This window comes from Symphalangus syndactylus, chromosome 1 (assembly GCF_028878055.3).
Source record: "Symphalangus syndactylus isolate Jambi chromosome 1, NHGRI_mSymSyn1-v2.1_pri, whole genome shotgun sequence".
Taxonomy (NCBI): domain Eukaryota; kingdom Metazoa; phylum Chordata; class Mammalia; order Primates; family Hylobatidae; genus Symphalangus; species Symphalangus syndactylus.
Genome location: NC_072423.2, coordinates 116,164,898 through 116,178,441, shown reverse-complemented (window position 1 = coordinate 116,178,441; position 13,544 = coordinate 116,164,898). Strand labels below are relative to the sequence as shown.

Genomic DNA, 13,544 nt, shown 5'->3' with positions numbered 1-13,544 from the left:
TACGTAGGCCGGGCAACATGGCGCCCTTCATGCGGGCGTCAACGTCGGATCCAAGCGCCAAATTCAAATTCGCGGCCATCTTGAGCGGGCGGAATTCAGTCGCGCGCGGCGCAGTCGGGAGGTGGAGGCACTGGCTGCATTGTTCTCGGGATCGAGGGGTGAGGGCGCTATGGCACCCGGCTGCAAAAGTAAGTCTGGGCCCCCGATTTCGTTACCCTATTTTTGCCCCCAAATACAGCTGTGAAAGGATGGCAGCCTCGGACCGCCCGCAAGATTCTTGCTGGGCATGAACTGCAGCAGCTGAGTGACCGGCGGGGGCGTTTGGGAATCCCGCTCTGTCGCTCAAAGACAATACGCTAGCCGAAAAGCTCATCCCTTCCTTCCGTGTCCTGTGCGCATGCCAGGAGTCTGGCGCAGTTCTAGGCGCTCGGGATGAGCAGTGGCCCTGCCGTTCTTCCCTTTCTTTCCCTTGGTTCTGCGTTTCTTCGCAGGCGTCTTCCCACATCCCGACCAGGGCTACCTCTCTAGACATCCTTGTCTCAGGATAGGCTTTTGCTCCCACCAGCTTCTGCGTATTTCTACATTTCTGACCTTCCTATAGGGAAGGGTTTCTTTATATTCCAAACATTTCTTTCTCCTCTTTCCTTAAATAAATGAAATGTTAAAACACAGATGTCAGCAATGTCTTTATGTTCTCACAGTCTCTATTTTCACTTAAAGGAGACCCGTCCGATTTCTTTCTCTTTTTCACAGAGGAGAGCACTGTCATTTTTGCTTATGATAAACCCTACAGTTTTCACTAACCTAGTCATTTGCTGTGCCCGTGTACGTGCGCCACTTCTCACATTGCCACATCTCTTAAGGAGTCTTGTTTTTGTAAACCTGATTATGAGCTGATTTAATGGGATCTTTGTGAGTGGTCTGAATGGTAATGAGGAGAGGCCTGGATTAGATGATTAAGAACTTGTGAACTTCTGTCATTTGAGCTTTCCAACGGCGTTAATGTTTCTAGCTTTCTGTCAGTTGTAGTTGTTTTTGATGGGTTTGTTGTTTCATTAACCTTTTAGGTCGATCACACCTTTATCGGAACACCTCTTTATGCTACCTTTTTGCATCTAAAATATTCCTTTTCCTTTCATCGTTTTCAGTATTCAAGGACTATAAGCTCACAAAATGGTACCTTATTGGAGAGAAATGTTGATCCTGCTTTCTGAACAATCATACTGTTTGTTCTTTGTTTCCACTTTATGGATAAGTCACTAAATCTGGACTCAAGCAAAAAAATTTGATGCCTGTTAAATAAGTAAAACATCTGCTTATTTAGTGAGATATATGTATGTGACTAAGTGCTCTTGTCTGAAAACCAAATTTGAGAACCTTTCTAAGGTGGTGGGAGCACTCTCCTTTATGATGGTGGTGATGCCGTGGGGAACTTTTCCACTCCTTTAAGTTTGTTGGCAAAATTGTGGTTGATGACTTCCCAGGTAAAGTGCTTCTTGCATTCCCAGCAGCCCAGAGGCCTGGATCATGAAGTGGGAACACATGGGAGAAGAGAGCCCATGCAGTGGTCTTTGCAACTTTTACTTTGTGCCCCGAAGGCTATCTCTTTTTTTTGAGACAGAGTCTTGCTCTGTCGCCGGGCTGGAGTGCAGTGGTGCGATATTGGCTCACTGCAACATCCGCCTCCCGGGTTCAATAGATTCTCCTGCCTGAGTTTCCCGAGTAGCTGGGATTACAGGCACGCGCCACCATGCCCAGCTAATTTTTTTATTTTTAGTAGAGCCGGGGTTTCACCGTGTTGGCCAGGATGGTCTCGATCTCCTGACCTCGTGATTTGCCCACCTTGGCCTCCCAAAGTGTTGGGATTACAGGCATGAGCCACCACACCCGGCCCCATGAAGGCTATCTCTAGTGACATCATTGACACCATGAGTTGCTGACTGTGAAATCAGAGAAATGAAAAAGTGAAATATACGATTCCCTCCCCCTCTTTTTTTTTTTTAAAGACAGTGTTGCTCTGTCACCCAGGCTGGAGTGCAGTGGCGCAGTCTTGGCTTACTGCAATTTCCACCTCCTGGGTTCAAGCAGTACTCGTGCCTCAGCCTCCCAAGTAGCCGGGACTACAGGCGTGCACCACCATGCCCTGCTAATTTTTTGTATTTTAGTAGAGACAGGGTTTCACCATGTTGCCCAGGCTGCTCTTGAAATCCTGAACTCAAGCAATCCACCTGCTTTGGCCTCCCAAAGTGCTAGGATTACAGGCGTGAACCACTGCACCTGGCCTAAGATTCCCTTTCTGAACCCAATCATGTTTGGGCAAATGACTGATGAGTATTTATCTAGACTGCAGAGTAAAGTGTCCAATGGTCTGTTTTAAAGCAGGAAGACTCTTTAAAAGACTTACTGTTTTGTTGAGGCATAGCTTCATGCAGTTAAGGGCACAAATCTTAATATTATTCAACAAATTTTTACATATAAATACACTCATGTAACCACCATCCAGATCAAGAAATAGAACTGTTCCTGTACTCCAGAAAGTTCCCTGTGACCCTTCCTAGTCAATAACTACCCGATCCCCAACCATTACTCTGATTATTATTATCACTGATTAGTTTTTCTTCTATTCTTGAACTTAATATAAATGGTACAGTATGTATTCTTTTTTTATTCTGGTTTCTTCAACTGAACATTATGTCTGTGATCATTGTCCATCATTGTATGTAGCAGCAGTTCTTTTTCATTGCTGTGTAGTGTTCCATTATGTGAGTATACCATGATTTGTTTATTCTCCTGTTGATTGACATTTGGGTTTTTATTATAGTTAGGGCTGTTATGAATAAAGCTACTGAGAGTAGACTTAAGCATATTTTTAGATGGACACATAGAGGACCTCAAAGTTGAAAGAATTTTACAGTGAATTCCTATAGACTTCATTTTTTTCTTTCCTTTTTTGAGACAGTCTTGCTCTGTCACCCAAGCTGAAGTGCAGTGGTGCGATCTTGGCTCACTGCAACCTCCATCTCTGTTCAAGTGATTCTCCTGCCTCAGCCTCCTGAGTAGCTGGGACTACAAGCAACCGCCACCAAGCCTGGCTATTTTTTATATTTTTAGTAGAGGCAGGGTTTCACCGTATTGGCCAGGCTGGTCTCAAACTCCTGACGTCAAATGATCCACCCACCTCGGTCTCCCAAAGTGTTGGGATTACAGGTGTGAGCCACTGCACCCAGCCTAGACTTCCTTTAAATGTCAAAATTTTGTGACAGCTTTCACAGTAAACTTTTATACTCTCTTTAACCTTTGATCAAGAGGTAGCATATTGAGGTGGTTAAGAGTAGGAGATCTGGATTTAGCATGCCTTCATTCAAATCCCAGCACTTCTCAATGATGGTTCCTTAGATCTCAATTAGAAATAATGCCAGAACTATCTACATTTGTGTAGTTTTAAATTTCACTTTATCTCGCTATTTGCTTATTAACTTTGCTTCTTTTTTTATCAAGTAAACATTTTACTTTGGGTTCCTTTTAGATTTACCAGAAAGTTGCTCGTAAGGGCAGATCAGTATCTATCTAATCAGTTTCCATCTGATCAGTTACAGAGATCTCTGCAGAGATGAAGAGCTGGCAGCCTACCTTCTGGGGCTTCTTATTGTTGTTTGCTTGTGTATTTGCTTAGCAACTGGCTGGATCAATTTAGCGAAGTCTATTTCCCTCCTATGCTGTTAAGCCTTTGATATTGCTCCTCAGGAAGGCACAGCTTTGGATATGCCCACCTTTATCTTGGGATGACAGTGGTTTTGGTAGGGATCTCTTTCTGTCTATGACTGCACACAGCTGTTAAACTCCAGTAATTGTTAGCTGATTGCTCTATTGTTTTTTAACAATGCCCTGGGGCATAAATTGTCTTACAACTACTTCAATTCTTGCTCCATTGAAGGAGTAGTTTCTGAGGTTGTCTTTCATATTTCTTGTGACTCCAGTGTAGCTACTCCTAGATGTCTTATATCCCCATTGTCTTCTTCAAGCGAACAGGCCTGCAATTTAGCTTGTATCTTGAATGTCTTCCTAATTACTTCCTAATTACTTTCACTAAAACCTACAGTGTTCCTGAGAGTGCCCTTAGGTTTGAACTTCTCTCCACCCAGACAGAGTCTCGCTCTGTCACCTAGGCTGTACCACAGTGGCGTGGTCTCAGCTCACTGCAACCTCCACCTCCTGAGTCCAAGTGATTCTTCTGCCTCAGCCTCCCAAGTAGCTGAGATTACAGGCATGTGCCACCATGTGCAGCTAATTTTTGTTTTGTATTTTTAGTAGAGAGACGGGGTTTCACCATGTTGGTCAGGCCGGTCTCAAACTCCTGACCTCAAAGGATCTGCCTGTCTCAGCCTCCCAAAGTGCTGGGATTACAGGCATGAGCCACCACACCTAGCCAGATTTGAACTTCTCTATGCTGTGTTGCAAATGAATTCAGCTCCTTTGGGAAGAGATTAGAAGTTACCTATTTATGGGCTGATTCTTCCTCTAGGCAAAATCTCTGAGCTTGAGCACTTGAGTTTGCGGATGGGGATAATGGCAGTCTTGTCTCTGAGTGATACCACCGTTTGTAGTTGCTGAGCATTTTGTGGGGAAGGTGGGGAGTGTAGCAGCCTCAGGTCTTCTAGACTTTCCTTTCCTTGTGTGGAACCACGGCCTAACGAGTTGGGGCAAGGGTGATCAGGGCCCCAGTGTTCTTAGCATGCAGTTGCAAGATGAGGGCTGCATGGGAAAAGGGAGAGCCCTCACCTCTCAACCACACTTGTCTGGGACTTTATCTCAGCATCAGGTAGCTAGCTGGAGACTCAACGATGCACTGACATCCTGCTACTCTGTGGAAGAAACCCTTGCAATTAGGAGCCGGAGGGATCCCTGTGTTCTTCGCTGCTGCAATCTACAGTGGAGTATTTGCCTTGCTGAGATGGGAGGGAGAGAGCAATCTTGGTTCAAATAACACAGGATCACCTTTCTTGATGAATTTTCATGAATGTTCTTGAACAGATGTTTCTTGGTTTGCTGTTTGTCTTTGGGAACATTTCCAGAGGCTTTAATTTTCTTTTTTTTTTTTTTTTTTTTGAGATGGAGTCTCACTCTGTCTCCCAGGCTGGAGTGCAGTGGCATGATCTTGGCTCACTGCAAGCTCCGCCTCCTGGATTCACACCATTCTCCTGCCTCAGCCTCCCAAGTAGCTGGGACTACAGGCGCCTGCCACCACGCCCAGCTAATTTTTTGTATTTTTAGTAGAGATGGGGTTTCACTGTGTTAGCCAGGATGGTCTCAATCTCCTGACATTGTGATCTGCCCGCTTCGGCCTCCCAAAGTGCTGGGATTACAGGTGTGAGCCACCGCACCCGGCCAACTTTCTTTTTTTAAATTTCACCAGTTTCACTGGGCAGTGGGTCAGTGGAATTCCTCATAATGTCATGCAAGAAGTCAATCTCTGAACTCTTTTTTAATAGAATTATTCTGCCCGCTAGGTTGAGAAAAGATGAGAGTCGGGGAGAAAGAGAAGCAGAAAGACTGTTGTAATAACACAATAAAGAGATGTTGCTGGCTTGGTTCTACACTGTGGCAGTGGATTTGGCAAGAAGTTGTTGGATTGTGGATATATTTTGAAATTAGAGCCAAAGCTTTGCTGAGATTGGATATGAAGAGTGAGAAAGAACAGGTTCAGGGATGACTATGGTTTTTGGCCTAAGCAACTGGAAAGATGGAGTTAACGGAGATGTAGAAACACATTTGTGGTAGAGGTGGGGTGATCAGGAGCTCAGTTTTGGACACAGTTAAATTTGATTCATTGCCCACTGCATATCCAGTTAGAGATATCAAATAGGTAATAAGTTGTAAGAGTGTGGAGCTCGGCCGGGCACGGTGGCTCACGCCTGTAATCCCAGCACTTTGGGAGGCCGAGGCAGGTGGATCACAAGGTCAGGAGATCGAGACCATCCTGGCTAACATGGTGAAACCCCGTCTCCACTAAAAATACAAAAAATTCTCTGGGCACGGTGGCAGGTGCCTGTAGTTCCAGCTACTCCAGAGGCTGAGGCAGGAGAATGGCGTGAGCCCAGGAGGTGGAGCTTGCAGTGAGCAGAGATTGCACCACTGCACTCCAGCCTGGGTGACAGAGCAAGACTCCGTCTCAAAAAAAAAAAAAAAAAAAAAGAGTGTGGAGCTCAGCAGCGCAGTCCAGGAAGAAGGTTTAAATTTGTGAATCATCAATTTGTACCTAGTATTTAAAAACAGGCCAGGCATGGTGGCTCACTACTGTAATCCCAGCACTTTGGGAGGCCAAGGCGGGCAGATCACAAGGTCAGGAGATCGAGACCATCCTGGCCAACATGGGGAAACACCATCTCTACTAAAATACAAAAAATTAGCCAGGTGTGGTGGTGCACGCCTGTAGTCCCAGCTACTTGGGAGGCTGAGGCAGAGGAATTGCTTGAATCTGGGAGGCGGAGGTTGCAGTGAGCCAAGATCGCAACACTACACTCCAGCCTGGTGACAAAGCAAGACTCCGTCTCAAAAAAAAAGAAAAGAAAAAAAAAAAACCATTGATGCAAGATTTTTTGCTCCTTAGCTCAGCTAAAATCCAGGTTCGTGTTGCACGACCAGGAAAAATCAGGCACGCGGACACATCGAAAGATGAGGAAAGTGGAATTTATTAAAAGGAAGCTCAGTGAGAAAAAGTGTGTCCTGCCAACAAGCTCCCACCTCACAGATTGAATACGAGGTCACCATACACCAGCTGAAGAGGCCAGGCTTCTCCCCCTGCATAAGGTGCAAATTCCCAGTGGCTCCACTCCATTCTCCCAGTGCGCATGTGGGCCTTTAGTCTGAGCCACTCCACATTGATTTATTTTCCTTACTGCGCAGGTGTTAAGGGACAGAATTTTTCAATGACCTGGCAGGTGTTTGGCTGTCTTCTGTCTCTATCATTCCCCACTCTAAAGAAGTATATCTAACAGCCCTTAGAATAAAGATAAGGACAAAGACCAATCTTAACTGCTTCCTGCTGACAGGGGGTGCTGTGTTGGGAAAATGGCAGTCAGATCTCCCTAAGAGGCCAATCTAAAGGTTCCTGGCAAAAGGGACCATTATCTGAGGCTCCAGTTGCACGACTGGAGTTTGATGGCCTGAAGGCGAGAAGAGACAAACTGAGTTATTAGAAAACACGTATCAAAACAAAACAAGGATGGGGTAAGGACAGCTCAAAAATCCTGAGGCCTTTTACTGGTTTGCACAGGGAGAGGGAGGCCAAAAGCCTGATTGTTAAAAGTTAAAAAAAACTTTTACCCTTTTGCCGGCTTGTCAGTCTTCGAGGTTCCCTTCGCCCGAGCCCAATCCTAAGCCAATCTCAAGTTTAAGGTTTGGGAAATTAACTTTCCGCAGTTTAGAGGATGGATCCAAGGGGAGTGTGCTGTAGTAAGGAGACACAATTACCTATCTGTGAAGAGAGGACACAAGGGGAAAAGGAAAAAAGAAGGTGTTTTTTTCAAAGGAGTCCCAGGGGTTCAGGATGCATTCAAAAAGGCTACAGACTGAAGATGAATGGCAATCCATCAAGAAAGAGGGGAGCAGGTGTCCCTGGTTCCTTTCTCTTCCTAGTGAATACCTAGGGTAGGTGAGGGAGGGAGAAAGTGAGGTGCCCCTTTTTATTTCTTCTGTCCTTATATCCCCAAGACCTGGTGACCATCACAGGGTGCCACCCATGGATGTCAAAGCGGCTTTCCCCCATGTTAGCAGGGGGGCCTAGGAGGTGGAAATATCCACTCTTACCCACGTACGCCCTATCTCCCCTGCTGTCAGTAGCCTTCAAGTTCTCCAGACCTCATTTATGTCATGGATACCAGCATGATGTTTATCCATGAAACGGGAGACTTGGCTTAATTGGCAGGAATTAGTCATGCTCACCTGTGCTGTGCTTTTTAACTTCTGTTACCGTCTGCCTCTGGATCCCTCAGATCCAGTTTTTTTTTCTTAGGGCTTTGACCTGGAGTTGGGAATTGAGTTTGGGACCAAAAATGTGTCTCAGGGGTTGTATGGACTCCTTATAAGCCGAATGCTAAGGTGAAGCTGTGAAAGGAATCCTCCTCTAAGAAAAGGACGCCCTGTGACACACCCAGATAACTGGTGGCTGTAGTTATGTTTGCTAAGATTTGGGTGCATGGAGCTTGGCTTTGGTTAGCTCCCTTGGTCTTACTTTCCCAAAAAAGAAACCTCTGGATGACGGGCACTCTATTTATTCCCACCACCTAGCAGGATTTGCAGGATAATTGCTTAGAACTAGAATATTGATTCAGATTTTTATACTACCTATCCCCCTTTGTTCTTTCTGGGCTGTAGTCGGAGATCTCTGGTTGGATCACAGGAATAAGCAGGGTTAGTTTTTAAACAAACTAGGCAGAAAACTTGAAAACAACTAGTGGGTCTAGAATTTAATGATGATAAGTTTTTAAACATAATTTATCTCTCTCCAGTCCTCAGTTTTCTTAAAAACAAACCATGATAGGACTGAGTTGTTTGCAAAATAGACTTTAGTCTTATACTTGGCTTGATTATTTGCATGAAGTGCAGCAAGAATAGTTATTTTTACAGAGGACTTTTAGATTGGCTTTGATGGAACTCTATTCCACAAGGAATCTCAGATAGGACTTTCTAAAGCCGAGCCCAGCTGTGGGTTTGTACCCTCAAATACCTGTGAGTTGGGTAAACTCCTCTCTTCTTGAGGTCCCAAGAGCATAGGGTTCTGGGGCCTGTTAAAAAGTGACACTTTTTACTCACCGCAGATTAGGAACCCTGTACAGGGACTGTGTAGGCAAGGTATGAGGCCAGTTTTCCCAAGGAGCTTTTATCAGTTCTGCAAGTCAAGCTTGACTCCTTAAAAGGAAGCATACCCTTCCAGTCAAAGGCCTTGGTAAAACAACTAGTGTCTTCAGTTGTGTCCTGTTGCAAAGAAAATGGAATCTTATTGCACTGATGCAAACAACTATATTGTCATAAGTTAAGTATACTCACAACTAGTTTCCAAATTCTGGAGAAGCCAGGCAGAGAGAGAGAGACAAACATGCTCCAAATTTTGTTCACAGGAGTATACCTTACTCAATTATTAAAGGCTGTAAATAGTTCAAAATAAGTTTCCTTCACTCTGAAAAACAAAACGAGGATTGGCAATGGTCCAAGCAAAAGTCAAAACGATTACTTCAGTTTTGTATTCATTAAGTCCATCCAGTTAACTCTTGTTTTGCTTGATATTCATGAACATTTCAGCTCTTCATGAGTCCTGTTTGTTTTTTCTTTATTCTAATGTCACAATCTCCAAAGTTATCAGAAACCTGCATTTGAGAGCACCTGTGAAAGTTCTATGGCTGATTATAAACCATCTTTTGAAGAGGATGAAAACAAGACAACAATTGTCTGTGAATAACAAAATGTCCAGGGTAGTTACAGTCAGAAACAGAATTGACAAATAAATTTGGTTATCTCTGTGGTTTATAATAACATAACAACCTTAATTGTGATTGATAGCATATACTCATGATGGGGCCCTAAGATAATTTCTGATGGCCTGGGACTCCTTGGAAAAAACAGAAAAGGCACCACAGATTCCATTTTGATGGCCAAACACTAGAATTTTAGGAATCCTATACAATTTTGGAACATATATTAATATTATTCCCTAAAATATAACCTGAAGAAGATTAAACATAATTTTGGCAATCCCGTGTACCTAAACATGTCAGGTAATTCTGTTTACCTCTCTTCTGGATGTGCCAGGGGCCCTCTGTAGCATCCAAAAGCCAGGTGTCAGGAAAGACAATTTTGAAACTGAAGTTTGATTTTGGGAAGCCTGTTGAATATGTTAGAGGTTTAAAACATTTGATTTTATGAAATAGAATTCCAGATTACCATGTTATTTATTTTGCCAATATGATGACTCAGAAAATTTAAAAAGCAAAAACCTTTTATAACCCTTTACAGATTTAGCTAAAGAGCAGATTGGTGCCTTACGAGAGCCTTGTGCTTTTATTTCAATGCTCAATTTATGGAAAAGCCATATAATACCCTTTTGAATTTAATCAGTATGTTCACACAAGGAATTTTTTTTTGCAAGATCAATTTTTACAATCCTTCCACTACTTGTTTAAACATTTAGCTTTATCATATCTAACTCAAAACAGTCCTTTAACCCTAGGCAAAAATGTACATTTTGATGACATCTGCATTTTACCAATAATTTTTAAGGCTGTTTTTATTTCTCAAAGATTAAAGTCATGTGAACTAAAAGGTACCACAGCTCTTCTTTCTTTTAAAAAAATTTGATCTAAGTGCTTATTTTCCTTTAGGCCAATTAATTAGAACTCTTGTTTATAGAGATCACACACACACAACACATACATAACTACACAGGCAGAATAAGATCCAGTAGCTGTAAAGATTTTCTGTTCACCAATTTTGTAACTGGACAATTAGCCTCTGAGTGGGGCCCTTTAAGAGCAGGGCTGGGAAAGCATGTAGTTTCTAGGGCCTAGTAAACAGGTATAGCTAGAAGACAAAAACAGATTTTGAGAGGGATCCATCCACCTCTAATTCCTGGGGCTCCATTAGGAAAACAAAGGTCTCTCCCAAAATGGAATCCATGGAGCCTTTTCTGTTTTTCCCAAGGAGTCTCAGGCCATCAGAAATTATCTTAGGGCCCCTCATGCATGCATTAAGAGTGGCAAGACGAAATGGAGAAAAAGAATTCAGTTGACTGAGAAAAAAACCTTTTCCCAGCAAAGTAAGATCTAAGAAGAGAAAAACATAAAGGTCTTTTAAATATACTTATAACTTGAATATCTACTTTCAATTAAGCTGAGCGCTTTTAAAGAAAATCCTTTTAAGTCCCTTATTACCTGACATTAGCCATGCAAAGTGGCCAGTATTTCTGACTTCCAAACTTTACCAAAGGTAACCTCCCAGGTGCTCAGAGAAAGGAAAATTCAAGGTGGTTCATGGAGGGGAAGAGAATCAACAAATGGCTAAGGTCACACAGATATCAAACCAGAAAGGACTCATTCCTTAAGCCAGGATTGAATCCAGGCCACCACTGTAAAATGCAGAGACTAAAACAAAGCACTGGGCACGTGGTTACAGGCCATGCTTCCAAGGACATAAAACAAGATCGAGGCCTGCAGCAAAGTTTGCCATTGACTGGTTTGCTGGGCTGGTTTTAACAGTGGACCTATGGAGTCCTAGGCCAATATCCCATCCTAAGGTACCCCTCTTTCTGACAGAGCCATACAGAAAGACATGGAAAGCACACCAGCTTGGTTACAGCTTAAGACCAACCTCACAAATCCTTTTTCATAATTGAAACCTTACAGAGAATATAAACAGTGATAGTTGGGGTCTTGGCCTAGTAAAACATCTTAAAAAAAAAAAAAAAAGCCTCTCACGTAAAAGTTAATCCCTGGTGGAAAAAAGAAAAAAAAGCTTAAATGCAGGGCTTGAAAGATGCCTGAAGGAAGAACCTCTTATTCTTATGCAAATGAGTTTCTGCAACAGGGAGAGAAATCTTTAATTGCTGTTTCTTCCCTGGGGCTTGGACCTGGCTGGGCCCCTTGGCTAGGGGAGGGGAAGACTCTGTGGGCATGTGGTGGGGAACCCTAGCCAGCCAGCCAAGTGGGGCCCTTGGGCCATGCACCTCAGCCCCACCTGGGAGGGGAGGGATGCAAGGAACTGCCGCTCGCCCCACTTGCCTGTCCATCCTACGCATAAGCCTGCAGCCACTGGGTTGGGGGTAGAACACCCCCAATATTATAAAAGAAAAGATAGGTGCTATTACAGTCTCAAAAAAAGAAGGAAGATGCCACAGAAAGGCTGGGTTGGAATGAGGCCGACATTCCCTACCCCTGAGAGCAATGGAGGGTAGAAGGGGGCACAGTTTCCTCTACCCTCAGAAGAAGTCTGAGGACAAGAAGGCTCAGAAACGAGAGGGAAAAATATTTTTTGGTTCACATTTTACTCACCTTTACTCATGTTCTTATACGGGCCACCAAAATGTTGCAGGATTTTTTGCTCCTTAGCTCAGCTAAAATCCAGGTTCTTGTCGCATGACCAGGAAAAATTAGGCACATGGATACATTGAAAGGTGAGAAGAGCAGAATTTATTAAAAGAAAGCTCTCAATGAAAAAAGGAGGTCCTGCCAACAGGCTCCCACCTCACAGATTGAATACCAGGCCACAACACACCAGCTGAAGAGGCCAGGCTTCTCTCCCTGCATAAGGCACAAATTGCCAGTGGTTCCACCCCGTTCTCCCAGTGTGCATGTGGGCCCTTAGTCTGAGCCACTCCACATTGATTTATTTCCCTTATTGTGCATGTGTTGAGGGATGGAATTTTTCACCGTGGGCATGTTTAGGCAAGCCCCCTGTGCACAATGACCTGGGCAGCATTTGGCTGTCTCCTGTCTCTGTCACCATGAGACTAGGTGTTATAACCAGTAATAGGTTGGGATAGAATGAGAATAGGATCAAGGCCTGGGCTGTGGAGCACAGCATTGTTAAAGTCAGGGATCTGAGGAGGTTGAATGTAGTAGGCAACCCAGGAGCATGTTAGAGAAGAATAGGATTTCCATATTACAATATAAATGACCTTTAATAACTTTTTATTTTTTTTCTAGCTGAGTTACGCAGCGTGACAAATGGTCAGTCTAACCAACCAAGGTAAGAAGAAAAATATTCTTGATGAGCTCCCAAAGGACTAGGGATGGAATATTTTTAAAATAACCATTTAGCATAGTAAAGAGTACTTATTTCAAAATTTAACTTAGTCCTCAACCAGCTGGAAATGTGGGAAAATTACATATTACCTCTGCTCTCTCACTTTGCAGGCAAAATGATAGAATCAATAGCATAATTCTCCTTGGGAATGACTTATTTATTATTGCTAGTAAGAGGGAAATGAGAGACAAGCACTACTTGGAACTCCATGAAATGAACTCACACTCCCTTTGAATTCAAGTAAAGGGTTGTGAAGGTGCCTATTGTCAAGTAAATCAGTAAAAGGTATAGGTCATGTGAGACTCTTTAAAAAGAGATAAATTTGGCCGGGTGCAGGGGCTCACGCCAGTAATCCCAGCACTTTGGGAGGCCAAGGTGAGCAGATAACCTGAGATCAGGAGTTCAAGACCCGCCTGGCCAGTATGGTGAAACCCTGTCTCTACTAAAAGTACAAAAATTAGCTGGGTGTGATGGCAGGTCCCTGTAATCCCAGCTACTTGGGAGGCTGAGGCAGGTGAATCAATTGAACCTGGGAGGTGGAGGTTGCAGTGAGCCAAGACTGCACCATTGTACTCCAGCCTGGGCAACGAGAACGAAACTTCATCTCAAAAAATAAAAGAGGTAAATTCGTATGGGATATGTCTTGGGCTTTGTTGGAGAAACTCATTATAGAAACATTACAGGCAATATGAGACTTGGATCCTTTTTCAGTTTTCTTTCTTCTTCAATAAACTGAACTGTTACTTTTTTTT

General features: G+C 43.5%; 1 protein-coding gene across 5 annotated transcripts in view; it reads left to right on the top strand.

Annotated features, from left to right (window-relative positions):
• Positions 1-11: 11 nt before the first annotated feature.
• The window catches only part of KIF15 (kinesin family member 15), a 92,754-nt gene continuing 79,221 nt past the window's right edge, over positions 12-13,544 (top strand). For 2 of the 5 annotated variants that reach the window (XM_055280389.2, XM_063610869.1), the window contains exons 1-2: positions 12-188; positions 12,693-12,735. In XM_055280389.2, coding sequence (XP_055136364.1) covers positions 170-188; positions 12,693-12,735 — 62 coding nt within the window. In that variant the 5' untranslated portion in view covers positions 12-169. The remainder of the gene's footprint in view (positions 189-12,692; positions 12,736-13,544) is intronic. The other 3 variants (XM_063610878.1, XM_063610876.1, XM_063610882.1) reach the window with 2 other exon arrangements.